General features: G+C 39.1%; 1 protein-coding gene across 1 annotated transcript; it reads left to right on the top strand.

Annotated features, from left to right (window-relative positions):
• The first annotated feature begins 1,962 nt into the window (after positions 1–1,962).
• LOC142607768 (uncharacterized) lies at positions 1,963–25,873 on the top strand. The gene is made up of 3 exons (XM_075779390.1): positions 1,963–2,313; positions 16,986–17,255; positions 25,589–25,873. The coding sequence occupies exons 1-3, from the start codon at positions 2,091–2,093 to the stop codon at positions 25,642–25,644; spliced, it is 549 nt and encodes a 182-aa protein (XP_075635505.1). The 5' UTR covers positions 1,963–2,090; the 3' UTR covers positions 25,645–25,873.
• The last annotated feature ends 765 nt before the right edge of the window (positions 25,874–26,638 follow it).

Below are 26,638 nucleotides of genomic sequence, written 5' to 3'. Positions count from 1 at the left end.
ATGCTATCCAGGTCCAAAATTTTTCAAAATTGATCAATTTGGCCCATAAATCCAACTCGGCCAGTAAAGTTAGTCAGTTTTGAAAAGTGTTTTTTTTTTATAAAAGTTTTGAAAAATCTTAAACCCCAACTAACTTACTTCTATACTATTATTTAAGGGGCTTCTCCTGTTTGGACCGGATTTTTTTATATTCTAAAATACCCCTACACCCCTAGGTTTAAGTAGAGACAGAACTAAATGATAGTTTGGTAAAAATATATGTCTAACTTGCACTAAAATATTGCCTACAAAATAGCAACACTCTTCCACTAACCCACTTCTTCAAAGCAACTATACGTTTTTTTATTTATTTTTTTAAATAGGAAAATAAGTTAAACACCTCACGTTTATCCAAAAATAAATCTAAATTTATATAAAAAAAAAATTAAAGGACAATCCCGATTTTTTTTTTGTTCTAAAATACCCTTACATTCCTATGTTTAAGTTAGAGGTGTGCAACATATCCGCTTAACCTGCCCGACCTGCACCCGACCCGCCCGCCCCGTGTGGGTCATTAAGTTAGGCAGTTTGGGTTGGGCGGGTTAGACCCCCAAAATTGCAGATTGGATTGGGTTATGGATTAAAAAATTGGCAACCCGCTACAACTCGACCCGCCCGCTTAATTATACATGCATAAAAAAAATATTAGTTTAGATTGTTAAGTATTTAAAGTTAATCAATTCATCTAATAAATTTTTACAACTAATCAATAATCAATTCCCTAAACAGAACTAGCCTTCAAAAAATTCTTTAAACAAAATCTAAAAAGTCAACATTGAAACCCTAAACACCTCTACCTACCACCCATCCCATTTACTTCAGCCGTATGTACAGTATACACTTTGTGGCTTTAGGTCTCACTTTTTCTTCTCGCCTTTCACTTTTGGCTTTCACCTTCAGCCATTGTCTTTCCCTTCATCTTTCTTCTTTAACCTTTTTGTAGCCTATTTCTTATCATTTCAATTTTTCACCGACAATCACAAAGGTACGTAATTGTGTTATTGTTTTCTACTGTTTAAATATTTTTTGTCTTTTTTTTAAATTTCGGTTTATGTCATTTGATCCGTTTATATATTATAAAATGTGATATAATATTACAAGTAAAGCCATTCTGGCAAGCAGGTTCATTGTATATGCAAGTAGTTAATTGTATATTCAAGTTAAATATGTTATATATTACATAAGAATACAGTTCATCTAATTCTTTATCTTTGTCTTTTTTTTTTTAATCATTGATGTGACTTTGGAAATGTTAAAACTTTGAGTTTGTTCATTTAATTTTTCTAAGTTGTAAGGCAAAGCCTATTGTTTTTAATTTCCTAAGTTGTAAGGCAGAGCCTACTTTACTAGAGATGATATATCTCTTTTTCATTGACACTATGTTTATGTTAGAATTGAGATTATTCAATGAAATCTACCTTTAGTTTTTTTTGTGCATTAGTTATATTTTGAGATTATTCAATAAAAAATTGTAGTTTGTGATAATTTTAAAAAAAATGTTGTTAATGCCAACCCACCGAGTTGAAACCATCAATATTTGTAACAAATCTACCGAATTTAAATTTTGGTGGGTTAGTAGCGGATTGAAATTTTCTCAATCCGCTAGTAGCGGATTGGATAGAAATATTAGCGTTTACTCGCCTAATTCGACCTACGTACACTCCTAATTTAAGTAGAGATAAAATTAAAGGACAATCTGGTAAAAATACAACCCTAACTTCCAGTAAAATATTGCTTAAAAAATAAGATCACTTTCCTATTGATTTTCAAATTTATTTATCTACTTATAAATTAAATTCTTAAAATAAAAATTATATATATAATCAAAAACATAATTTTTTTCCTACTATTAATAAAAAAAATAAAAAAAATTCACACGAACCCCATGTGATGAGACTAGTCCCTTTAATTAATGTCAATTTTACAAATGATTTGATAACCAATTGAGCTAAACTCCGATCAGTTGGTACCCCACGTGTAGAACAAACAAACCGCAAGCATTTTTGTGGCTCTCTTCCTCTCTAGAGTTCGGAGAAGTAGAGGAGGAAGGAATGATGTCTTGCGTACTTGGCTTTGAGACGACAGCAGCAATAGCATCATCCTTCCCCGTTAGTTCAGTGACCAAAACTACATCCACCAACACCCATTCTACACTCCTCCACTGCCCCACCCGCCCTCTTACATTTACTTCTTCTTCTTCTTCTTCTTCTTCTTCCAGAACCATCCTTAATGGCTCAAGCTCTACCAGGCTTGCCTCCATTCGTTGCTTCTCAGGTACTCGTTCATCCTTCTTTTTCTTCATTTCTGGTTTTTGTAATTCTGGATCCTGATGAGTTTTCTTTGATGGCTGTAATCTGATTTGAGTAAATAACCTTTAATTTTTAATGGGATGTGGTTTAAAATGCATGGTTTTATAATTGGCTTACAAAAATTTGAAGAAAAAGATTGATGGGTATCATCTATCATGGTTATCTATTTGTGTTAGTGATTTTGTGATGTTCAATTTTTCAACTTTTTTGAACTGGGTTTTAGGATTTGTCATTTCTTCCTCTGAGTTTTCTCTGATGGGTGTAAATGTGTAATCTGATTTGAGTAAATAACTTTTAATTAATGGGATATGGTTTTAGATGCATGGGTTATAGTGGGTTTACAAAAATTTGAAGAAAAGGTTGATGGGTATCAGCTATCATGGTGTCTAGTTGTGTTTATGAATTTTGTGATATTCAATTTCCAACTTTTTTGACTTGAGTTTTAGGATTTTTCAAGAGCCTAGTAATATTTCAATTCGCTTTAGAAGTAAATTTTTTCCCCTTATTATAGTTGATCTGAAGCTCTGTTGTTAACATCTACTCCTTGTTGATAATTATTCTGTTTCGAACATGTTATTCAACCTTTATAAAAAAAAATGTTATTCAACCTTGTAGTTTGATTTTTTGCGCATATTATTGAATTTCATTTAGTTTCACGTGGCACTTTGTGACCTTGTCTTCTGTATTTAAAAAATGTAGCGTATATTTCACTTATAAATTCAATCGTGATTTCATGGAGCTTGTATCTGCAATGCATTTAAGCCTAAAAAAAAAAAAAAGTTCCCTAGAGATGATTCTATCTTAGGACTTGTTTTCTCCAGTGTCTCTCGTTTATAAGTTTTGTGTACTTGGGCAATTCCCTCTCACATTCTTTTGATGGATCTATTATTAATTTAAAAGATAAAGCAAAACTGGAGTGGGAATCTAGGGTTGCTGTGCTTGGAATGACAAATTGTACTGTCAGTCCCATAGTTATAATGAAGGAAAATAGTACAGGTCTTTTTCTTTTTTTGATAAGTAAGAAGAGAATATTATTAATAAAAAAAAGCAAGAAAAATACAAGGAGTTCACGGTAGTGAACGAAGGAAAAAAAAGAAACAGAAATACAGAAGCAGCCTCTTATCTATTCTAATAGATGAAAGAAAATCCATAAGGGTAGAACAGTCCGAGAAACCCCGACAATGATACTAATCAAAGAGGGTCCGTTGGCAAAGCTCTAATAACTGAACCACAGTTTTTCCCTCATCCTCAAAAGACTGCCGATTCCGTTCGGTGCAAATGATCCACAATAAACAGCCTGGAACCAAATTCAAAATATCAGAACTATGCTTCCCAAGCCAATTATACCAACAAAATAATAGGTCCGCCACTGAACCTGGCATGACCCAATCGATCCCAAACAGCCGAAGCATATACATCCACAAAGAATGAGCTATCGGACAAAAAAGTAATAGGTGATCCATAGATTCCGCATTACAGCAGCACACACAACAACGATTCGCCAAAGAGCGACCATGAAGCATAAGGTTATCCAAGGTAAGAATCTAACCATGAGCTGCTGTCCATGTGAAAAAAGCCACCCTTTTAGGAACCTTAGCTTTCCAAATGCCCTTCCAAAGGAAAATGGAAGGAGCTGCATTTCAAATTTTATGATAAAAAGACCAAATATCGAATTTCCCACTTCCATTAAGATCCCAACAAAGCCTGTCACACCCTCCATTCCAAGGGATATGGGTTTGGATGAAATGAAGAAGGGAGTAGGAAGCCGCTAACTCCCAATCATTGAATTCCTATAAAATCTTAAACTCGACACTCTGTCATTATCACCCACTAGAGGGCTCAACACTTCAGAAATACAAGCCTCCTTATTGGCTGAGCACAAAAATAACTGAGGATAAAGAATTTTAAGAGGAAACTCCCCAGTCCACTTATCATGCCAAAAAAGAATACGAGAACCATCCCCCACCACAAAAGAGAAATGCTTTTTTTTTTTTGATAAGTAAGATGTTTATTGATATCAAAAAATGAAACACCCTAGTACACAGGGAGTGTACAAGGGTTAAACAGTCAAGAACAAAAATTACAAGAATCTAAGAAATCAAGAAAAGATAAAGATGATTGGTTCTGCAAAGCAGTCAACCAATCTCTAAGGGTTCTAAAGAAAAATAGCTTCAAGTCTGAAATTGATCTCTCCTTATCTTCAAAGCACCTGCTATTTCTCTCTCCAAAGACACCACAATAAGCAATGTGGAACAATCATCCATATATGTCCATTTCGATGACAACCAAATCTACCTTGCCAACATGCTAATAGCCCCACTACAGATTGCGGCATCACCCAGCTAACTCCAAACAATCTAAACACCATTGCCCACATATTCATTGCAACCGGACAATGGAGAAAAAGATGATCAACCGATTCACCATTGCACTTGCACATGTAACACCAATCTAATATCCAAATCTTCCTTTTTCGTAAATTGTCAATCGTTAAGCACTTCCCCAAAGCAGCAGTCCAAACAAAGAAAGCAACACGAGAAGGAATTTTCTGTTTCTAAATACTCTTCCAAGGAAAGCAACAATCATTGGAGCCCACTAAGAGACTATATTAATCCTTAACCATAAAACCCTTCCTTCTATCAAGTTTCCAGCACATCTTATCCTCCCCAAATCCTTTCACCGAAGCACCATAAATGGTATCCATAAAACCAGCCAATGCCTCTGATTCCCGAGCATGCACACCCCTAAAGAAACTTACATCCCAAAAGAGAACTTCATTATCAAGCTTCATAAGCTCAGCCACACTAGCCTCCTTGTCTCTGCAAAATCTATACAATTCCGGATAACTGACTGCAAGGGAAGTCTCACCACACCAATGGTCTTGCTAGAATTTCACTCTTGACCCATCCCCAACATCATATAGAATGTGGCGAGAAAAAGAAGGCCATCCCTGACGAATATTTTTCCACAAACCCACACCATATGGACCATTAACAGGCCTAGTACACTAGCCACCCCCTTCACAGCCATATTTTACCTCTATCACTTGCCTCCAAAAGGCAGTCCTCTCCATCCCAAATCTCCATAGCCACTTTCCAAGCAAAGCTTCATTAAAAAGTCTTATCTTCCTTATCCCAAGGCCCCCTGAAGCAATGGGACTGCATACAGTAGCCCATTTAACTAAATGGAATTTTGGTTCATCTCCAATGCCACCCCATAAGAAATTTCTCTGTAGTTTCTCAATTCGGTTAGCCACAGCAACAGGAATAGGGAATAGGGAATAGAGATAGGAAATAAGTAGGTAAATTAGATAGAGTGCTTTTAATTAAAGTGACTCTACCTCCCTTTGATAAGTACAGACGTTTCCATCTTGCTAATCTCCGTTCTATCTTTTCCAGAATTGGGTTCCAGATTGCCTTATCCTTGCATTTAGCTCCTAAAGGAAGACCCAAATACTTCATTGGAAGAGTACCTTGTTTACAGCCAAGAACAGTCAACAATAAGTCCAAATTATGCACCATACCAACAGGAACCAATTCTGACTTGCCCAAATTTATCTTTAGGCCAGAAACCACCTCGAACCAAATGAGGATCATACGGAGAAACAGAATCTGGTCCAAATCAGCACCACAAAAAATCAAAGTATCATCCGCAAAGAGAAGGTGAGACACCACCAATGATCTTCCCTTTACACAACCCACACTAAAGCCTGACATGTGACCATCATGGGCAGCCTTTTCCAACATCCTCCCAAGGACTTCCATAACCAATATAAATAACAAAGGGGATAATGGGTCTCCTTGTCGTAACTCCCTGGAACTCTCAAAAAACCCACAAGGAGAGCCATTTATCAGAATAGAGAAACGAACTGTAGATATACAAAAGAAAATCCACTGACGCCATTAAGCAGAGAAACCACCCTTTTCTAACAGCTGCATAAGAAATCTCCAGTTTACATGATCAAAGGCCTTCTCAACGTCTAATTTGCAAAGTAGTCCTGGCAAATCAGATTTCAATCTACTGTCAAGGCTCTCATTAGCAATAAGTACAGGGTCAAGAATCTGCCTGTTTCTCACAAAAGTATTTTGTGAGGCTGAAATTATATCTTCCATGACTGTGCGAAGCCTATTGGCTAAGACCTTAGCAATGATTTTATAAACCCCCCCAACAAGACTAATGGGGCGAAAATCCTTAACTTCAATTGCTGCATTTTTTTTAGGGATGAGAGTGATGAATGTTGCATTCAAACTCTTCTCAAACTGACCTTTAACATAAAAATGATTAAAAACAGCCATAAGATCAGGTTTGAAAATTCCCCAACAAGCTTGGAAGAAAGCCATAGGAAACCCATCTGGACCAGGTGATTTGTCACCATTAAAATTTTTTATGACCTCAAAAATTTCTGCCTCATCAAAGGGTCTATCTAACCAATCTGCATTATCACCGGATATCCTTGGAAATATCAATACTTCTGGAAATGGTCTATCAACTTGCTCCTCAGAGTATAGTTTCTTATAGAATTGAGTAATACAATTAGCAATCATGCCTTGATCGGAAGACAAATTTCCATCTACCATAAGGCTCTCAATGTCATTATTTCTTCTATGGGAATTAGCCATTCTATGGAAAAATTTGGTATTTGCGTCCCCCTCCCTCAATTGCAACATCCTAGACTTCTGCCTCCAACTAATCTCTTCTAAGAGAGTGAGCTTTTCAATATCCGTACAAAGATTATTTTGTTCTAATTTTTCCTCAGCTGTTAAAGGTTGAATCTCTTCTCTAACATCCAAATCATTTAATTTGTTCCATAGATGCTGTTTCTTGATAGTGACATTACCAAACTCCTCTTCGTTCCAGTTTTTTAGATCCAATTTCAAAGCTGCCAACTTCTTAGCTAGAATAAAACTTGGGTTGCCTTGGAACAAGTAAGATGCCCACCAAACCTTCACTTTATCAACAAAATTCTCCAGCTTCAACCACATATTCTCAAAACGAAAAGGGGTTTTACCTCTCCGATGACTTCCCCCCTCCAACAAAATTGGAAAATGATCTGAAAGTACTCTTGAAAGCCTTTTTTGGGAGAACAAAGTGAAGTGATCTGCCAAAAGTGGAGAGAAAAGAAATCGGTCTATTCTAGAAGCGGAGGAAGTATTGGACCAAGTATAAAGGCCCCCATCCATAGCTATATCCATCAACCCATGGAGAGAGATAAAATCTAAAAACTCATACATAGCCCGAGTACAGCTTTCAGCCCCTAATCTTTCCGAAGGGAAGCGGATTATATTGAAGTCGCCTCCTAGACACCATGGCACATCCCACAAACTAATCAGCCCTGCCAACTCCTCCCACATTTTCCTCCGCCTCTTGTTTAAATTAGGCCCATAGACACCTGTAAACGCCCATTCAAATTGATCCCCAACATTTTTAAATTTACACGAAACAGAAAAATGCCCCACTGCTTCCTCTACTTTTTCCACCACCCTTCGATCCCACATCAAAACAATACCCCCAGAAGCACCTTCAAACCCAGGTAAAGCCAATCAACATATGGGCAACCCCATATACCTCGAGCAATTCCTCTAGTGATCCACTCAAGTTTGGTCTCCTGCAAACATACTATATTAGCTCTCCATGATCGCAATAAATTACGAATCTGAAGCCTCTTCTCAACCCCATTCAATCCTCTGACATTCCAAGAAATTATCTTCAACTTCATTTAGAAACAGATAGTGCCCGCACCCTACTAGTACCATTCCGCCTAGAAGAAGTAGAACCATAATTAATTGAACTGAATAGACCTTTTAGCTCTCTGATACCTCTCACTCCTGAACTCTTCAAGTCACGTGCTTTAATCTCCAAAGCAGCCCTACGTTGCAATTCAGCCTCAACAGCTAGCAAGAAATTTGTTGCTTGATTTTCCAACCCTTTTAATGATACGCCCAGGAAATTATCAAACCCATTGAATTTACTTTGAAACCAGTCAGAGTAAGATTCCTTCTTTATTGGACTCTCCAGACCCACAATTTCCTTTCCTTCCATGCCCAATGGTAGAGAAAAGGCCAGCGGTTCCACCGCTATAGGTGACAAACCCCCTTCGTTAGGCAACTCAGCAACCTCCGAATATGTGTCCGAAACACAGTCCTCCACAAGTACTTCATCCCGTTCAAACTGAGCTGATGACACCTCCAAAGGGTCTGAACACTTCAATGGAACCAAAGCCAACTGTTTTTGCACTTCTAGAACCTCTGTGACTTCACTCGGTGGCAGAGAAATTTGTATCGGAACCGCCACTCTCCTTTTGTCTCTCAATTCAAGCACCCACTGATATGAATTCCCCCATTTCTTGATAACAATGCCGGAATGCTCCTGAAGTAACAATCGGATGTCTCGTTGCAAATTATATTCGCCATCAGAGGTGGTTGCTTGCTCATCGGCCTCATCGGAGCCAAGAGACTCAGTATCGGCCTCGTCGGAGCCAGGAATCCCAATATCGGCATCAATATCGACCAATGAAGCACGGGTGCGGGTGCGGGTGCGGGTACGGGTGCGGGCACGGGTGCGGGTGCGGGTGCGGGTGCGGGACTCGGCAATTTTTGAAAAAGGTGGGTGCGGGTGCGGCGGGACTCGGCAATTAAAAAATTATTAAAAATATTTTTATTTATATTTTCTATATATTTTTACTCTTAAAATATTCTTAAAAAACATATTATTATGCCTTGATTCACAAAACAAAGAAAGAAGAAAGCAAGAAACACAAAAGAAAACACAAAACTAAAAAGAAAACACAAAAGAAGCAACAAATATTCAAAATAAAATTGAGGAAGGATAGATTTAGCGTTTTTAGTCCTCATTCACAGCCTATTTCGGCTGTTCCGGCATGATTCGAGGCCAATTTCGGCCTGTTTCGGCCGTTTCGGTCGCCGGCCGATACTACCCGATACGGCCCGATTCTGGCCGAATTGGCCCGAATCGGCGCGAGTCGGCGCCAAGTCAGCGCTGTTCAGGCCGCGTCGGCGCAAGTCGGCTGAAAAAAAGAAGAAACCATGTGGCAGACGCGGCCCGACGCGGCATCGACGCGCGAGCAGCGGCGTCCCTCGCTCGTCGCCGCGTCGCGCCGCGTCGGACGCGGGTGCGGCACCTCCGGCGCCGCGTCCGTGCATCCTAAATATCGGCGTCATCGGCGAGCTTCAATGACTGGGCTATCGTCAGAGAGCTACAAGGATCAACTTGGGGGTGCGTCGGCTTCACAATCACTGCGATACTGCTTCGGGAATCTCTCTCATTACTTACCGAGACCGATGGTAAAGAACTCCCAGAGTGTTGGGTCTCGCCAGTTGATAAAGAACGAAAATGGGTTTGTATCGGTTTGGGCCGCCAGACTTGTATGGGTTTGGGCTTGGGCTTTGGTTTGAAGGGAGCTATAGGCTTCATTGATGGATTGGGCTTTACAACCTCCTGAACATTGGACCACTGAACCTGCCATCTACCATCCGGCCCACACTCCAATCCCATGGAAATCTCCAGCGATACAGCTCTGCCAGCTATATCTTGAATTTCAAACGGAAGTTTAGCCTCAGACCTCGCATGATCTTTTTCAGCATTCAATTCACGAGAATCGTGGGTATGATTGCGCAAGTTTGTTGTGTTTGAATTTTGAAAATTTGGCAGTAATGACTTTCCTTTCTTGCTACCACCATCCCCTCTCCGATCAGTCTCCGCCGTTGCCATCAAGAGAGACTTGGACTTCTCCACTGTCTGCTTCAAGACAGCTTGTGGTTGGGTGCTGATTTTCGACTCAGGAACAATGACTTTCCGCAAGTGTAGTCCAAACCTTTTCCACCCACTACCCAATTTACCTTCTGGCACCACGATAAAGCCTTTCTGCCGGCCATGGACAAGTTCCGAGATCATAAAAAATCTGCCATGGGAATTGGAACCTAATTGCAAGATAAATACCTTGTCACCCTCTCTAAAGGTTTGTGCAAAATTTCCAGTAGTTACATTAGACATGAGATCCTCCACAATAGTTAGCAAACGTTTTGCACCCTCTTTGCCCATGAAAACTGATCGGAGAGAATCTCGGTTTCTCTCAAAAATGCGTAACATAAAATAAGTTCCTCCCTCCTCAACAGAGAACTCAAAGGTCTTGGACTCCACGAAAAAGAAAATGGAACCTCCCATATCAACAGAGTAAAAACCACAATTTTGTGACTAATCCGAGGTAGCCAGGCCTCAAATTTTGTGACATTCAATCCATTCTCCTTCACTAATACTCCGCCATAACCCACAACCATGAGCCCTTCTACTAGCTCTAGTGCACCAACCCCCTTTTCCCTCCCCATATTTCATGGCTATGACCCTTCGCCACAGATGGGTGGTTTCATGACCAAACCTCAAGAGCCATTTCCCAAGTAGGGCCTGATTAAAAGACGCCAAATTTCGAATTCCCATCCCACCCAACTCGCGCGATAGGCAAACCTTTTCCCAAGCCACCAAAGGATATTTGAAACACTCAATTGACGAACCCCAGAAGAAGTTCCTCTGAATGCGTTCCAATTTAGTAGCCATAGCTTTAGGGATAGTAAAAAGGGAAAGGTAATAAGTCGGAAGGCTTGAAAGGGTACTTTTCAGCAAAGTGAGTCTACCACCCTTAGACAAATAAAGCCGCTTCCAGCTAGAAAGCTTCTTTTCCATCCTCTCAAGGATCGGATTTCAAATAGAGGCTATTTTATACAAGGTTCCCAATGGCATACCCAAGTAAAGCATAGGCAAACTGCCCACCTTGCATTGAAGAATATTTGCCAAAGTCTGAATGTTACTCACCTTCCCAATAGGGACAATTTCACTTTTCCCCACATTCACCTTCAAACCAATAAAAGCTTGAAAACAAGTCAAAACTAGCCTAATAGAAAGAATCTGCTCTCTAGAGGCATCACAGAAAAGAATGATATCATCAGCAAATAATAGATGAGAAAAATGGATACCATTGGAAATAGTAGGACTCGCATGAAAACCCTGAATGAAACCTCCTTCCTCCGTTTTCTTCAGGATACGACTTAAAACCTCCATGATCAAAAGAAAGAGAAGGGGAGACAAATGATCGCCTTGTCTAAGACCTTTAGAGCTACCAAAGAAACCAACCGGAGATCCATTAACCAAAACTGAGAAACGAACAGTAGTGACACGTCTTTAACCATCTCCTCCATCTACCCTCAAAGCCCATCCTTTTCAACAGATAAAACAAAGTGTCCCAATTCACATGATCATATACTTTCTCAATGTCTAACTTACACACCACCCCCGAAGTGCAACATTTCAGTCTACTGTCTATGCATTCATTAGCAATAAGTACAGAATCCAAAATCTGTCTGCCACCAACAAAAGAATTCTGTGACTCCGAAATAGGTTTATCTAGCACCCGCCTCAATCTATTTGCCAAAACCTTAGACAAAAGCTTATACACACTACCCACTAAGTTGATAGGCCTAAAATCTTTGATATTCAAAGCATTATTTTTCTTGGGAATCAAAGATAGAAATGAAGCATTCAGAGACCGATCAAACTCTGAACTTCTATGGAAATGATCAAAAAAGGCCATGACGTCTGTTTCCACTACACTCCAACATTTTTGAAAAAATGCCATAGTGAAACCATCAGGACCTGGGGCTTTATCACCCTCCATCTCTTGAAGAACCTTTACCACTTCCTCCTTAGAAAACTCCCTCTTTAGATCAAGCTGCTCATCCTCCTCAATACTAGCAAACTCTAATCCATCCATAGAGGGGCGCCAAGTATCTGACTCAGTTTATAAACTCTGGTAAAAATGGATCACCTTGGCCTGCACCTCTTCCTCATCCTCATAGAGGACACCATCCACCTCTATACCCCGGAAATGATTAGTTCTTCTATGGGAGTTAGCTACTCAATGGAAGAAGCGAGTATTATTGTCCCCCTCCTTCACAAATAAGATCCGGGACTTTTGTCTCCAAGAAATCTCCTCCAAAGAGGCAAGATGTGCAATCTCGCGTTTAATCTGAATATGACAAGTTTGATCCTCTTGTGAAAGACCTAACAAGTCCTCCCTAGCATCCAAACCCAACAATTTAGATAAAAGGCATTTCTTCCTAAAGGTCAGATCCCCAAAATCCTCCTTATTCCACTTTTTCAGGTCATCTTTATGAGCTTTTAATTTACGAGCCAGAATAAAGCTTGGAGACCCCGAAAAGCAATACCCATTCCACCATTGTCAAACCCTCTCTACAAAGCCCTCTTCTTTCAACCGCATATTCTCAAACTTAAAGGTGCTCCGACCTTTATTAACATTACCCGCCACCACCAGAAGTGGGCAATGATCAGAAACTACACGAGGGAGTACCCTTTGAGACACAATTCCTAAGTGATCAACCCAAACCACCGATGCCAAGGTTCTATCTATTCTTGACATACAATCTCTCCCCTCATCTCTAAACCAAGTAAACGAAGCCCATTCAAGAGGTAAATCCACAAGGTAATTAGCCTCAATGAAGTCTAAAAAAGTAAACATAGTCGGACTAAAAGCCTCCCAACCAAATCTCTCACTTGGAAAGCGAGTAGTATTAAAATCCCCAAACACACACCATGCCGTATTCCACCTCGAGTGCATCCTTGTAAGCTCCTCCCATAGAGCACCCTGCTGACTATCATCATTAGGCCCATACACTCTTGAACAAGCCCATACAAAATCATCTACAACCCCCTTCAGTAAAACATTAACAAAAAAGAGACTCACAACACAATTAACTTTTTCAAAAACTCTCTTGTCTTAAACCAATAGCACCCCCCCTGCAGTATTCATTGCATCTAGAGCAACCCAATCTAGGTACGGACTACCCCAAAGGCTTCGAACAACTAGAGAGTCTAAAGAAGACAGCTTAGTTTCTGAAAGCAAACTACATCACACTTCCACTCCTTGAGAAGATTTCTACATACCTCCCGCTTCTGCAGATTGTTTAATCCTCTAACATTCCAAGATAGCAGCCTTAAACTTATTTAAAACTGGTGATCACCCTCGAACCTTTGGAGAAATCTTTGTTCCTCCCCTTAGAAGCTACCCCATCATAATTAATTGAAGAAAACAAACCTTTAAGTTCCCTCAGCCCTTTCTGCTTTGAGTTCACAATTCCTTTAGAAGTCCCAACACCCACAACATCACAATAGTCTTGTTCAAGAAGACGAAACAAAGCCAGACATTGAGCTTCGTGCTTGACAATAGGAAAACCCACAATTCTATAGAAATTTTTCATCAGGCTACATACCCATTTCGAATTTTTTACCGCTGATCCCCGAACTTCACCCTCATCAACTTCCTAGATCACCTCCAACTCCTTTTGTTCATTAGGATCCCATTTAGATAGAGGAGAGCACTCCAAGAATCCAATTTCTTCCTCTCCGTGAATAACACCACTAGGATTAACTTCAATGTGCTTCCACTGAAGCATAAGTTGCTCAGACTGTTTTTGTAACAGCTCAACCCCATCCACAAGTAGCTCGGTGACACTGGGTCAGGACTAAGATTACTCCATTTTTCTCCCTTCTCACCTGGAACCACCGTGGAGTTATCACTCACTCCAAAACAGAGACCCATCTCACTACCCAGGTTCGACAAAGGAGAAAAATGGTTAAGAACATCACCCTGATGCCGAAGAGTAGAAAAAGCATCAATCCCAGGTCCCATCGGCCTCGCCGTCGTCCCTACACCCAAAATACTGGTCATTGGAGTATGGGTCACGTCCCATAACCTCCGATTGGACACCCCCTTACCGGGAAACCCAAGTTTCACCGAGGTGACTTGAAGAGAAGCTTCAGATTCCGACACCGTTGCAGTCACCGGCGACACAAAATAGCCCCTCGTTCCTCCTCTCAAACACTCGCCTCTTACCCACTTAGAGCAACCACATCAGTCTAGTTAAAATCTTCTAAAACACAAAAAACTACCAATTTTACACATTTTGAGCCAAAAAACACACATCAGTGGGTGTAAAAATTTGCAAAATTGTGCAAATCCATCCCCGAGCTACAGTAACCGTGTATATTTCCACGGTTACTGTAGTTCGTTTATAGATTATTTTATTAATTTTCATTTGCTCGTTTTTTTCTCTCTTCTCCGTGCTCAACAAAATGTTAACTGCTCATCTTCTTCTTTTTCCTCAGATGCACATAAACCCATCCACACAGACAAATCAACACAACACAGAGATACACTTGCTCAAAAAAAAAAAAAAAAAAAAAAACAGAGATACACAAACAAGATCGGTGCTTGATCGGTGCTTGACTGGATTGGGGATCGTGGATCGTGGATCGGAGTTCGTGGCTCGTGGATCGGAGCTCGGAGCTTGTGGAACGGAGCGGATCGGAGCTTGGATGGGAGCTTGGAGCTTGTGGAACGGAGTGGATGGGAGCTTGGAGCTTGTGGAACGGAGTGGATGGGAGCTTGGATCGGAGCTCGGAGTTTGGATCGGAGCTCGGAGCTTGTCAAACGGAGCAGATCGAAGCTTGGATCGGAGCTCGGAGCTTGGAGCTTGTGAAATGGAGTGGATCGGAGCTTGGATCGGAGCTCGGAGCTATGGAGTTGATCGAGAGGGAGAGTTTTTCAGGGGAGAGGGAGAGTTGATTCGGAGGGAGAGTTTTTCAGGGAGAGGGTGGGTATAGAGAGAGAGAGCAACACAGAAATGGGTAGAGAGAGAGAGGCGCGTATATATATAACGGTAGTTAGAGAAATAATAAAAAAATGTGAGGAAATTGATTATTTAATTAAAATATGTGTAGAATAGATGAACTGATGTGGGTGATTTGTAAAATTGAGTGTGTAAAATAGAAAAAGTAGGCTTTTAGTGTAAAAGTGGATGTGTAAAATGAAGGAACTGATGTGGTTGCTCTTAGTTTGACCAGCTGGAAGTCCTTTAAAAGGCTTGGGTTTGACCGAAATATCTTCACTTAGTGACGATACTGTAGCCTCGGGTTGGGCTTTAACAAGCCCACTAGTAAGTTCTGTAGTTTCAGGCCCACCACTTAAAACCTTGGGCCATTTAATTTCAGTAGCAACCAGACAAGTCACCACCCATTTCCCACCCTCAGGTTTGCACACTCTCAAAGCCAAAACAGCTGGAGTCAACTTAAACTTAAAAGCCCGCGTGAGTCTGCCATACTTGACTGACATATTACCGCTTATAACTGAAACATTATCTGAAAGGTCTCCATGAAACCCGTTCAGCCCCAATATAGTTCCAAAATTTTCAAAATTCCTGCTTTTTTGCTGATTGCCAAAAACAGATAAAAATTTCCAGTTACTCTTCCCACTCTGGCCACCACCAGCAAGCTGACCACCTCCACCACCATTATTCAATGGAACTTTGGCCAGAGTAGCCGGTTTAGCACCAGAGCAAAAATTCCTGAGCTCTTTTTGAAACAAAGACCAACCAGCCCTATTAGAGCTTGCTGGTATCATTATACATCCTCTCCTAGACCCTCCAAAATATACTGCAATAACAACAAACAGACCGGCTTTGTTAGATCTCCCACAGAACTCTAACAACTTCCCATTTTCCCTGAATCTCTTACAAAGTAAACCAAGGCCAGGCACCCAATCTCGTATATCTTTGAGACAAGTAAGTATCCACTCCATGCCCCTACGTCCAACGCAACTAGAGCTCTTGATATTCCGACGTGTCTCATGTATAGCATACGAATCAGACCGCCCCCCATCAAAAGAAAAAGAAAAAAGTTTTGCATCAATATGAAACGACCTCTTGCTGCCCCCAAGGACAGAGGATAGAGGTTTAGGAGGGATGTTTTGAGAGGTTTCTATGGAGGGAGAACTTGGTATGGTTAAAGGTGCAGGTACAAGGGTAGGCTGTTTAGGCAAAGCTTGGTTAGACCCTTGAGGTGGTGGGGAAGGGGAAGGCAGAGGCAGTGGTGGAGGAGAGGGATATGGATATGGGAAAAACCCAAACTGTGGAGGAAAGCATATGGGGGAGGGAGAAGGAAAAAGTGAGGGTGGCGAAAAAGGAAAGAAAGAAGGTGATGGTTGAGGGAGAGGGAGAGGGAGAGGGAGAGGGAGAGGGTGGGATGGAGGAGGAGGGTGGAGAGGGTGAGGATGGGGCGGGGCGGAGCAGGAGTCATCTCTCATAAATTAGTACAGGTCTTCCAAGTGGTAATCATATGTGAAAGGATTGCCTTATTCCTTGGGTTCATTAGTGTCTTGAGTGTACCAACTATGGCCTCCCTTAGCAAGAAGTGTCCTGGCAGATAGAAAAGAAATCTCCATGGCTCTTAGCAAAAACTAAAATACTTGGGTTGAGCTTTTGCACACTTGACTTTGATAAAAAAATCTTTAAGTGTCTTTGTTACTGAAAGAGAAGAAAATCTTGACATGGTCTTTTCATTTTGTGCAACTTGTATTATGATATTGAAAGATCAAGTAGATATGGTCATTATCTTAAAATCCCTTTATTTTTTCTTTATATAAACAAAAAATAATTTCCAAAGAAAAAAGATACATGTGCAATTAATTCTTTTGTGCAGTTCTAACATCTTGCTTTGAGACGTTAAGATGCTGAAAATCCTTTCCTTATCTTTCTTTATTTCTGTGTGTGTTTGCAGCATTAACTCCTGAGCTGAAGACTACATTGGATAAAGTTGTTACTTCACACAAAGTGGTTCTTTTTATGAAAGGAACTAAGGATTTTCCACAATGTGGATTTTCGAACACTGTTGTGCAGATATTGAGGTCTTTTAATGTACCTTTTGAAACAATCAACATTCTAGAAAATGAAATACTACGTCAAGGATTAAAACAGTATTCCAATTGGCCTACCTTTCCTCAACTTTACATTGAAGGAGAGTTTTTTGGTGGCTGTGACATCACTGTTGGTAAGTTTATCTATATTTTAGAAGGTTGGATTTGTTTAAAATTAGTAAACTCCATATCCCATTATTACTTTTATAATAGTGCACAGCCATTAAAATTTGTTGAAGTTTTTGCAAGAATAGATACCTAAATGAGTGCTGACTTAGTGACCTGTTCCTCTGAAGATTCTAAATGTCAATAAGTTGTAATTATTTTAAAATTTATGGGACTTGGTTAAATGAAATCCAACAAGCATGATAGAAAAAAAAAAGGTATAAATCAAACAAGCGTGATAGAAAATAATCAATGTTTCTAGTAGATCTTTGTCTGTAATGAGTTTTGTCTAGGATTGGGCACTTGTGGTTATGTTTTGCTATGATGGATAATAAGGTGCACATACTTTCTCTTTTTGAGTGGACGTCAATTTCTAATCCTTTTAAGTCTAATACTTTTATTGAATTCCTAGCTGATATGAAATTTAGATATATATATATATATATATAATTTTTTTTTTTGTATTTTTTGGGTTCTTTCTTGTATTCTCCTATGTACTAGGGTTGTGCCCCTTTTTGCATAGTTTACTTACAGAAAAATTTAATCAATATGTGCAGATACCTATAATGTGGAATATTCATAATAAAAAGAATTAATATAATTGGTACATCTCTGTATGTAATCAATTTTGTTTGTGATTGGGAACTTGTGGTTATGTTTTGCTTATGATGGTTCGCAAGTGCATGTATCCCATATTTTGTAGAAGTATATTAATATTAAATTGCTAGCTTATAAGTTTAATTAATTAGTTGATGTACCTCCAAAAGTGTGGAAAAATGCCTAATTTCCGGCCAACTCTACTCTATTCCCTCTCAATCCAAATTGGCCTTTAGGTGGGATTATATTTTATTTTTGTGAGGATGTCAAGGAAGCACGGGTGCGCTGATTTGGCCGGTGCACTTGAGTTGGATTCAGGTGGACGTGGCTGCATGCGTGTCCGTGGATGATTTTTTCTTACGACGTGGCCTAATTATGTCTGATTCTGTCTGATATGGTCCGATTCGATCCGAAACAGGACCCGATTCGGACCGATATGGGCTGATACGGTCCGACTCGGTCTGATATAGGCCAAAATACTTGTTAAAAAAAAAAAGTAAAAGATTAGATCAAAACACACCAGATCAGAGCACATTGTTTTGTTGGCAGACTTTAAAGGAAACAATCCTAAAATCATCTCAATTCTCACTTTATTATCTATTTTTGCTCTTAAATTAATATATTTTTTAGGCTGCATTGGCACGCCATTTTTGGCAAACTATTGGTGTCCGAGCGGTTTGTTTTTTTTTGTTATTTTTTTCCGCTTCTCCGACATGGCGTGGACACGCTAGCTATGAAAAAAAAAAAAACAAAAAACAAAAATTCACAGATAAAACCAGTGTAGTTAAAGGCATTTCAGGCGAGCGCCTAGGTGCTCAGGCGAGGCGAGGCGGCGTAAAAGTTCCTCAAGGTCACTGAGGTGAGGTGCCTTTACTGAGGCGAGTGCCTCTGTTGACTAGTTGCTCGCTTTGAACGGTTTTTTCAGGCGTTAGGTGAGAGCCTCCGTCGCCTTTGTTTTCTTTCTGTCGCTTTTGTTTTCTTCTGGTGCAGAGGACTTGGTTTCGTTAAAACCAAGATGACTGCCTTTTTTTTTGTTTTTTTAATAACTCAATTTTGTCTTTTAGTAACATTACTGGGGTTTGAGTTGGCAACCACTAATGTTTAATAAAAAGCACATCAAACTTCAACTTTTTAGAACCACTAATGTTGAGACCTAAACAGAGGCTTAGGCTTAAGAGCCTTTCCCTCCACTTTTTGGTTTTTTTTTTGTGTGTGTAAAGGAATGTACACCGATTTGTCTTTTGAGATAAAACACACAATAAGCACAAAATCGGGTACCACAACATGATTGTATCAAATGTTTTCATCATTTTTAACACTCGGTTCAGCAATCAAACACTTGGCATGCATCTTAAGAGATTCATTTTCACATTTTAGCTCATCAACTAGTTTGTTAGACAAAACAAGTTTAGCATCCAAGTCCATATTCAAACATTCAAGCTCTTTCAGCTTTTCAAGAGAATTTTCAGAAAGCTTCTTATACTTTTCAATCAATTTATTAGATTCATTGAGCTTAGCAATCAAATCATTATTTTCACACATAAACTTGTTCAAATTCTCATGAACCTTCTTAGCCTTTTTCTTCAAGAGTTTGACATTTGGAATATCAACAACATCCATAGATTCATGTGGCATGCTACAATCAACATCCATAGAAGCATACAAAACACTATCCATGGCAAAACACACAAATGGGTCAAGGATCACACTTAGGTAATGAAACCAAAACAAGTGTACCCGCTCTGATACCAAGTGTATCCTCAATTAAAAAATTACGGCTAGATTACTTTTACTCTTACTTAATCAAAGTGCGGAAACAAGAGTAAATGTGCGCAATGAACCGATACTACTCTAGTGCATAAATATGAACAACAAACAATAAAAGTAAAGCGCAAGAGTAAGGGAAGAAGGATGCAAATACAAGATAACACGTCGATGTGTTATTGAAGAGGAAACCGAAGAATTCGGAGAAAAACCTCTCCGCCGCCTTCCAAGCGGTAATCGATCCACTAGAGAATAAAGTTGGAGTACATGAATAACAAAAGACCCTCCAAGCCTAGTTTACCCAATGTACTTGAGCCCTCCAAGTTCCTGCTACCAACGGACTTCACGGAGTCATGTCTTCTCTAACTTTTCGGATCCCGCAATAAGCCCAATTGCATCCGCCAAGCCTCACCGGCTTCTTTTGGCAAATCTCCAAAGCTTCCCAAATTCCAAAACATTCTCTACACTCTGAATATGTGTGGGTTGTGTTTGGGTATAAATCTTCTCTCAAGATATGATAATGGGAGAGGGAAGGAGAAGAGGCTACAATGATTTTTCTCTAAGGATGAGTAGCTCTCTCTCTAAAAGATGGGTGTGTGTGTTGTAGAAAACCCATTTAAGGTTTTTCTCTTTGAATGGCCTCTCATACTTTTGTGGGTAATGAGGGTGTATATAGTATGTGTGAAGGGTAAGAGAGTTGCACTTAAAAATCCTCCAGGCAGAGAGTTTCGCGGGTATCTCGCGAGAAGACCTTACCTGTGAAATACTCGCGAAATTGACAGCCCGATACAACTCTTCAGCTTTCAGTCGTGCTTCTCACATGCCCTTTTCGCGGGAACCCTTCTCGCGAACTTCTCGCGAGCCAGTCATGAAATGCACTGATCTTCAATTAAGCTTGAGTCTTCACCAACTTAATACTAAACCCAATATAATAAAATCCCACAAAAATACAAGGAAACAAATTTATGCAATTGCAACACTTTTTGCCATGGAATAAAGCCAACATAAAACATAGTTGTAAATCACAACTTTACACTCTGTGTGAAAGTGATATCTGTGAATTTTGAGCAAGATGTAGGGGAATTAACAAGTTCCCCTTACTCTAAATATGTGGCCTCTTCTTCTTTGTTCCCATTTGGTTCCACGTGATCTTGAGACATAACACCATGACCTCTATTCCATTCTGCTGCAAGCCCCCAAGACTCATGAGAGCCACCGTTGAGGTGAAAGTTGAGACTTCACCGAACCCAACTGTGACACCAAGCTCAACCCAATCCCGTGAGGTAACTCGTAAATAGCCTATGTTAAAATCCCAGCACACTTCTCTTTGCAATACTCAATCCATATGAGCGCATGTGATACATAACTTGTGCCTGACCCATTAACCCAAGCATAAACCCTTTTAAAAAAAAAAAAATTATTTACCTGACCCAATTTTCCCTTTAAAAGTCCACCCATTAGCCCCATTTCCTAACAAATTCAAGCCTAAACCTATTGTTTGACCTAGTACTATACTGAACCATAAAACCTTGCCTGACCAAAAATAGAAAGTCTGAAAATTGAGTTTTAGTTTCTGTGTTATGTGCTTCTAAGTTGGAGTTGCAAAATGACTTCCTTTGATAGAGAACTTAAGAAGCAGCGTAAGGATATAGAGAATTTGAGAAGTAGATTAAGGAGGAGGCTGGGAATAGACTCCTTAACACTCCTTCCTCCATTGATGATCTTCTCACTCTTCTTGATAAAGTTGAGAATTTGTTAGCATATGTGGAGCAAGAACCATCCAAATCAATGCGAGATGCACTTTTACCCTCAGTGAAGGCATTGATCACTAATAAACTTTTGAGACATGTTGAAATGAATGTGAAGGTTTCAATTGTATCTTGCATTATTGAGATTATAAGGATAACAGCGCCAGATTCCCCATATAAGGACAAGCAAATGAAAGAAAATATTTCAGTTGATTGTGGCAACATTTGAAAATATGTCTCATGTGTCTACTCGCTCTTATAAGAAGGTGATTTCAATTCTTGATACCATTTCAAAGGTCAAGTTATATTTGGTGATGATGGATCTTAAGTGTGATGCATTGGTTGCTGAGATGTTTCAAAGTTTCTTAAGGATAATTAGGTCCAACCATCCACCTGTACTTTCAGCCATGGAAACAATTATGAATCTGGTCAAAGATGAAAGTGAAGACATTTCCTTGGATCTTCTTAGTTCACTTTTTGCTAGTGTAAGAAAGGAAAATCAAAATGTTTCATTTATGTCGTGGTAATTGGGGGGAACAAATAATCACTAGGATTAATGCCCAGCTAGAAAAGATAATGGCACCTACTCAAAAACAATGCAGCAAGCTTGAGGGTACACATGATGTGAAAGTTGAAGTGGTTGAATGTGCTTTTGATCAACCCTCCATAGTGCTTGAAGATCTACATCTTGGTGAAGTCGAAGAGGTTAAAACCACACTGTTTCCTATGGTTCATAAGGTTCAAGATGAGATTATACCGATTCCACACATTGATTTTGTTATTCCAAATGAGTTTGATGTGGTGGAATTTAAGGTTTTTCTTTTCCCTATGCTCCCTAAGGTCATTCTAGACTTGTAGTGTTACTTGTCAGCATCCTAATCCTTCAATACTTTAAAACTGTAGGTCGAGTTTTCTATAATCAGAGGAGAATGATGTGGGAGACGCAAGAATATTTTTATTTAGTATTATTTATGTTTGCAAGTCTATTGTATTTTTATATTTTAGGTCCTTGTAGTTTATTAGTCTATTAGTATTTTAATTTGGAAGCAAGGTTATTTTTGTAATAAGGCAATTAAGGTTTCCTAGCCAATTAGAACTAGGGTTTAGCAATCCCTTATAAGCAATCTATTGTACTCCTTGAGGAGATAGTTGATATTTTGATGAATGAAAAAATGGCCGTATGGTCTCTCTTTAGTCTAGTGCTGGCTCCAGGTCCACCTTAGGTGCTGACTCCTTGTGGTTTCTCCGCTTGGTGCCGACTCCAAGCCAAGCTTAGGTGCTGACTCCTAGGTCATATCCATTTATTTATATATTGTTTAGTTTTGTTTCGGTTGTCCTGCATCACTATTAGTTTCCCATCTTTTATCTTAAAAGAAGGGAGGAAAAAAGATGGAAAAAGGATCAAAGGAAATTTGCAAGCAATGGAGGTAGTAAAGACGGGAATGATTATTGTGATTAATGAAAGCAAAAGTTTGGGGATCTTCCATATACGTGCACTGTGTAGTTGGTGTGGTGGGGCGCAAGAGGTGTGCTTACCTTCTCCTTGTTGCCATGCCATCAATTGTGACATTCCTAGTCTTTCAGCTTCTGTTGTTAGAAATGTTGGGGGTGGGGAAATGGGGAGGTTTAATTGGGGCTTGGATAAGCTTGGTGTGGTTGTTACTCTATGAGGTGGTGGTGGAGGGATGTCTACAAATCATCTGGTTGTTTGCTCTGATTCCTCTAAATAGTGGCATATAAATTTTGAGATAAAAAGAACTGTTTGTATGGAAAATGGCTCCCTTCCGATTAGGGCTATAAACGAGCCCAATTTTGTCGAGTAGTGAATGTTCAAGTTCGGCTTGACAAAAAAAAGTAGAACATTCAAGCTTGGTTTGAGCTTGAATCAAGTTTACAAATAATGTTCGAGCTTGAGCTCATTATAAAGTATAAAAACTTAAGCTCAGCTTGGCTTTTCTTGATTCATTAGTCAAGTCAAGCTCGAGCTCTAGATCATGCTTTCAAACTTGAGATCTAACACAAGTATATTATCAAGCCCATATCAAGCTTATTATCTAGCCTATTTGGTTTGGATGAGTGATCTCAATTCCTAATTAATTAAAGTCTTAGAAAAATATGAGTTTATTTGTAAGTTCACATTAATCTTATTATCAAACCCATAAATAAGTCTATGTTCAACTTGTTTTGTATCAAGCCATAATGTTCACAAGCTTGTTCATGAACAATTTTTTTTTTTTACTTGGGCTTAGCTTCTTTATTAAACAAGCCTAAACTAAAGTTTAAATTTGGCTTGTTTATAAACAAACAAACATAAACAAGTATTTTATCGAGCCAAACCCAAAGTTGTTTATGAATGGCTTTGTTAAGTTACATCCCTACTTTTGATTCATGAAGACCACTTGGACAGAATGTTGTAGTCATGATTTTGTGAACTCTCTGAATGAGATTGAATCTATTTTTCTTCATAGCTAATCTTCTATTTAAGCCTCCAATCCTCTGTTCAACCATTTTCATATTTTCTTATGAAATTATTTGTCTCATCAAATCCGGTATTTTTCTTTTCTTTGGAATTTTTTATCTTATAAAATTCAGTAATACTTCCCATCTACTTAGTGATGCCTGTTTGTCTTTCTATATTTTCACAGCCTTTGAACTGTCAACCAATCAAGTGATTTATCTGTCTCCAGGAATCTTTATGCGTTGACTAGTCCAGTTGTGTGGCCTAATCTTTTGTTGATGTACTATGGTATAGAGCTTCTAGAGTCGATTGTAGACAATTTTTTGATAATTTGATATTTAGGGGAGGGGGGATATGAACCTTGAACATATCAGTTGGACTTGAACCCATAATCTCATTCTCCACCAGCCACTTACAAAAGGAGGAGGTGCTAGTTAAGCTAGAGCTCATTGGTTGAGTGAAGTTATGCCCCCGTGTTTTTTTTATTTATTATTTTATTAATATTGATGAGTCATATTTATCTTGTCTAAAATGATGGGAAACAACAAAATGAACCCCCCCCCCCCCATTTTTTGGGGACATAATTGGTTGATGTTAAAAATGAAGAACCTCACTACTTCTTGTAACAATTGAATTATCAAAAAAAAAAAAAATGATGTGGTGTTGTGCAAAAAATATCGTATGATAGAGCTGAATTATGGGTGTCAATGAGCTTTGATTTTAAATGGCATTTCCTCCTTCCACAAGCATGTAGGGAGGGTGAGGTTGTGGGTTCAACACCCACTTGGTGCATGTGTAATTTACCAATAAAAAAATAGAGCTGAATTATGTCTTATGCATCATATGCTAAAAAAACAATGTGGGTGGTCAAACAGGCAGGACAGAAAGTGACCCATTACTGAATCAACAGGTTCGCATAGGAAATCGCTTCATCCAAATAAAATGTAATAAAGTTTTAAACCGTATTCAAAATTTTGGAATATCCCTATAAATAGAAAACTAGCAAGAAGCAATGTTTGTTACTTGTGACCTCACATCCTCGGTTCAGGTTGTTGGCTTAGAAACCTGCATGGATCAAATTTTGTTCTGAAATGGATGAATGCCATCAAATTACCAAAGCTTTGGAGTTGAGTAGTTGCTAGTGGCACTTTGGTGATGTCTATCAAGCTATCAAGGAATGAATGTCCAGTCTTCTCTTACAGATATATCAGCTGAGTTTTGTTGTGTAGACCTAGATTCTATGAGCTGATGTCAGGAGTGAAATGAAGGTTATAGTTAATTTGGCGTAAGAGTTTTTGTAGGTGGCTGTGGTTTCCATGTCCTTCAGGATGCCTAGCCTTGTCATCACCAGATTGATTCGGTCAAACCTCTTCAAGTCTTTGTTTGGTTCCAACTCTGTTCTCAGTGCAATTTTTTTTCTTCCTTCCGCTTTTCAGGAAGTTTATACTTGGAATAGCTTTAGCAGCAGCAGCAGCGTAGTAATATATAATACACGTGCACACACTTGTACTATTAAAAAATAAACGCAAAGTTTTTACCCTATACATGCAATGCTATTCACAGTTCCAGTATGAACAATTTTTAAAAATAATTTGGCCCTAAAAATTCAAGTAAAACTTCAGACATGTCTGCCTTCATACAATTTATTGATCTCTTTAATATTAAAAGATACTGTATGTTTGTTAATTTGTGAGTAGTTGTAAAATTCTTTTAATAAAATATATTTTTGCTGCAGAGGCATACAAGAACGGTCAATTGCAGGAAACACTGGAGAAGGCAATGTGTTCTTGAAGCTTTTCAGCTGGGCAATGTTATAGTAATTGCATTCTTGACTTGCTTGGTGATTGAAAAGTGTATTGTATAATTCATCATTCCTTAAAATTTGTTTGATTACTGCTCAAAACATGTATATTGTATTCGACTACAAAATAGAAATCTCTATTTGGCAACGACAGCCTACTATTTGTTGCATGTTAATCACCTGCGAATCAATAGTATTATATATGTTTTGTTACAGATACAGGTTTGGGTCAGAAAGATGAAGACTAATGGCAATGGGCTCATTTTGTGTGCGCGTGTTCCCATGTATATGTGGGAAACCTTACCCTACATGGCTGCCAACTTTGATTGTAGACATTAGCACTTAGCATTCTCAAAGTTTTGGACCAATTTAATTCCTTAGCACTCTCTAGGTCTATCTACACTTTCTTTCTCTACGATCTCAATCTGACCACAGTGCCTCACATACAGAATTCAATTTCAATTGCAAAATTGTTTTATAGATCATGTAACATTACTTAAAAGAGAATGCTTGAAGATTTTGGAAAAACTAGGACGATTATAGAGATGATTCTTACACTGCAAAACCAATAGTTGAAACCTCTTGCCAAGATTTGGCCTTGACAGAATGATATTAGAGCAACTTCAACGTGACGGGATGGTGGGTAGGTCTCATGGTGACATGTGGCCCTTTGAAGGGTAGATTGTGGGGATCCAAAAGGCTGAAAGGCATCTTGAGTGAGGTGAGGGAAAATCAAATCTTGACTAAGTTCTACATTTCCTAGGTAGGGAGAGGTCTTAAACTTTATATGGACGGCTTTGGACTCTTAACTATATAGTAAGAGGCCTTTTCAAAACCTTGAGGGATGAGACAATGTGTCACTCTCAAAAAGGATAATATTTTACTAATGAAGAGTCGTTGCGTGACAAAAATCACTAGGTTGTGATGTTAGAAGGAAAAAAAAAAAAAAAAACCCTAGCATAAGGTACGCATGGGAAATTAATC

The sequence above is a fragment of the Castanea sativa genome, chromosome 8, assembly GCF_040712315.1.
Source record: "Castanea sativa cultivar Marrone di Chiusa Pesio chromosome 8, ASM4071231v1".
Classification (NCBI taxonomy): domain Eukaryota; kingdom Viridiplantae; phylum Streptophyta; class Magnoliopsida; order Fagales; family Fagaceae; genus Castanea; species Castanea sativa.
This window is presented reverse-complemented; position numbering and strand designations above follow the sequence as displayed.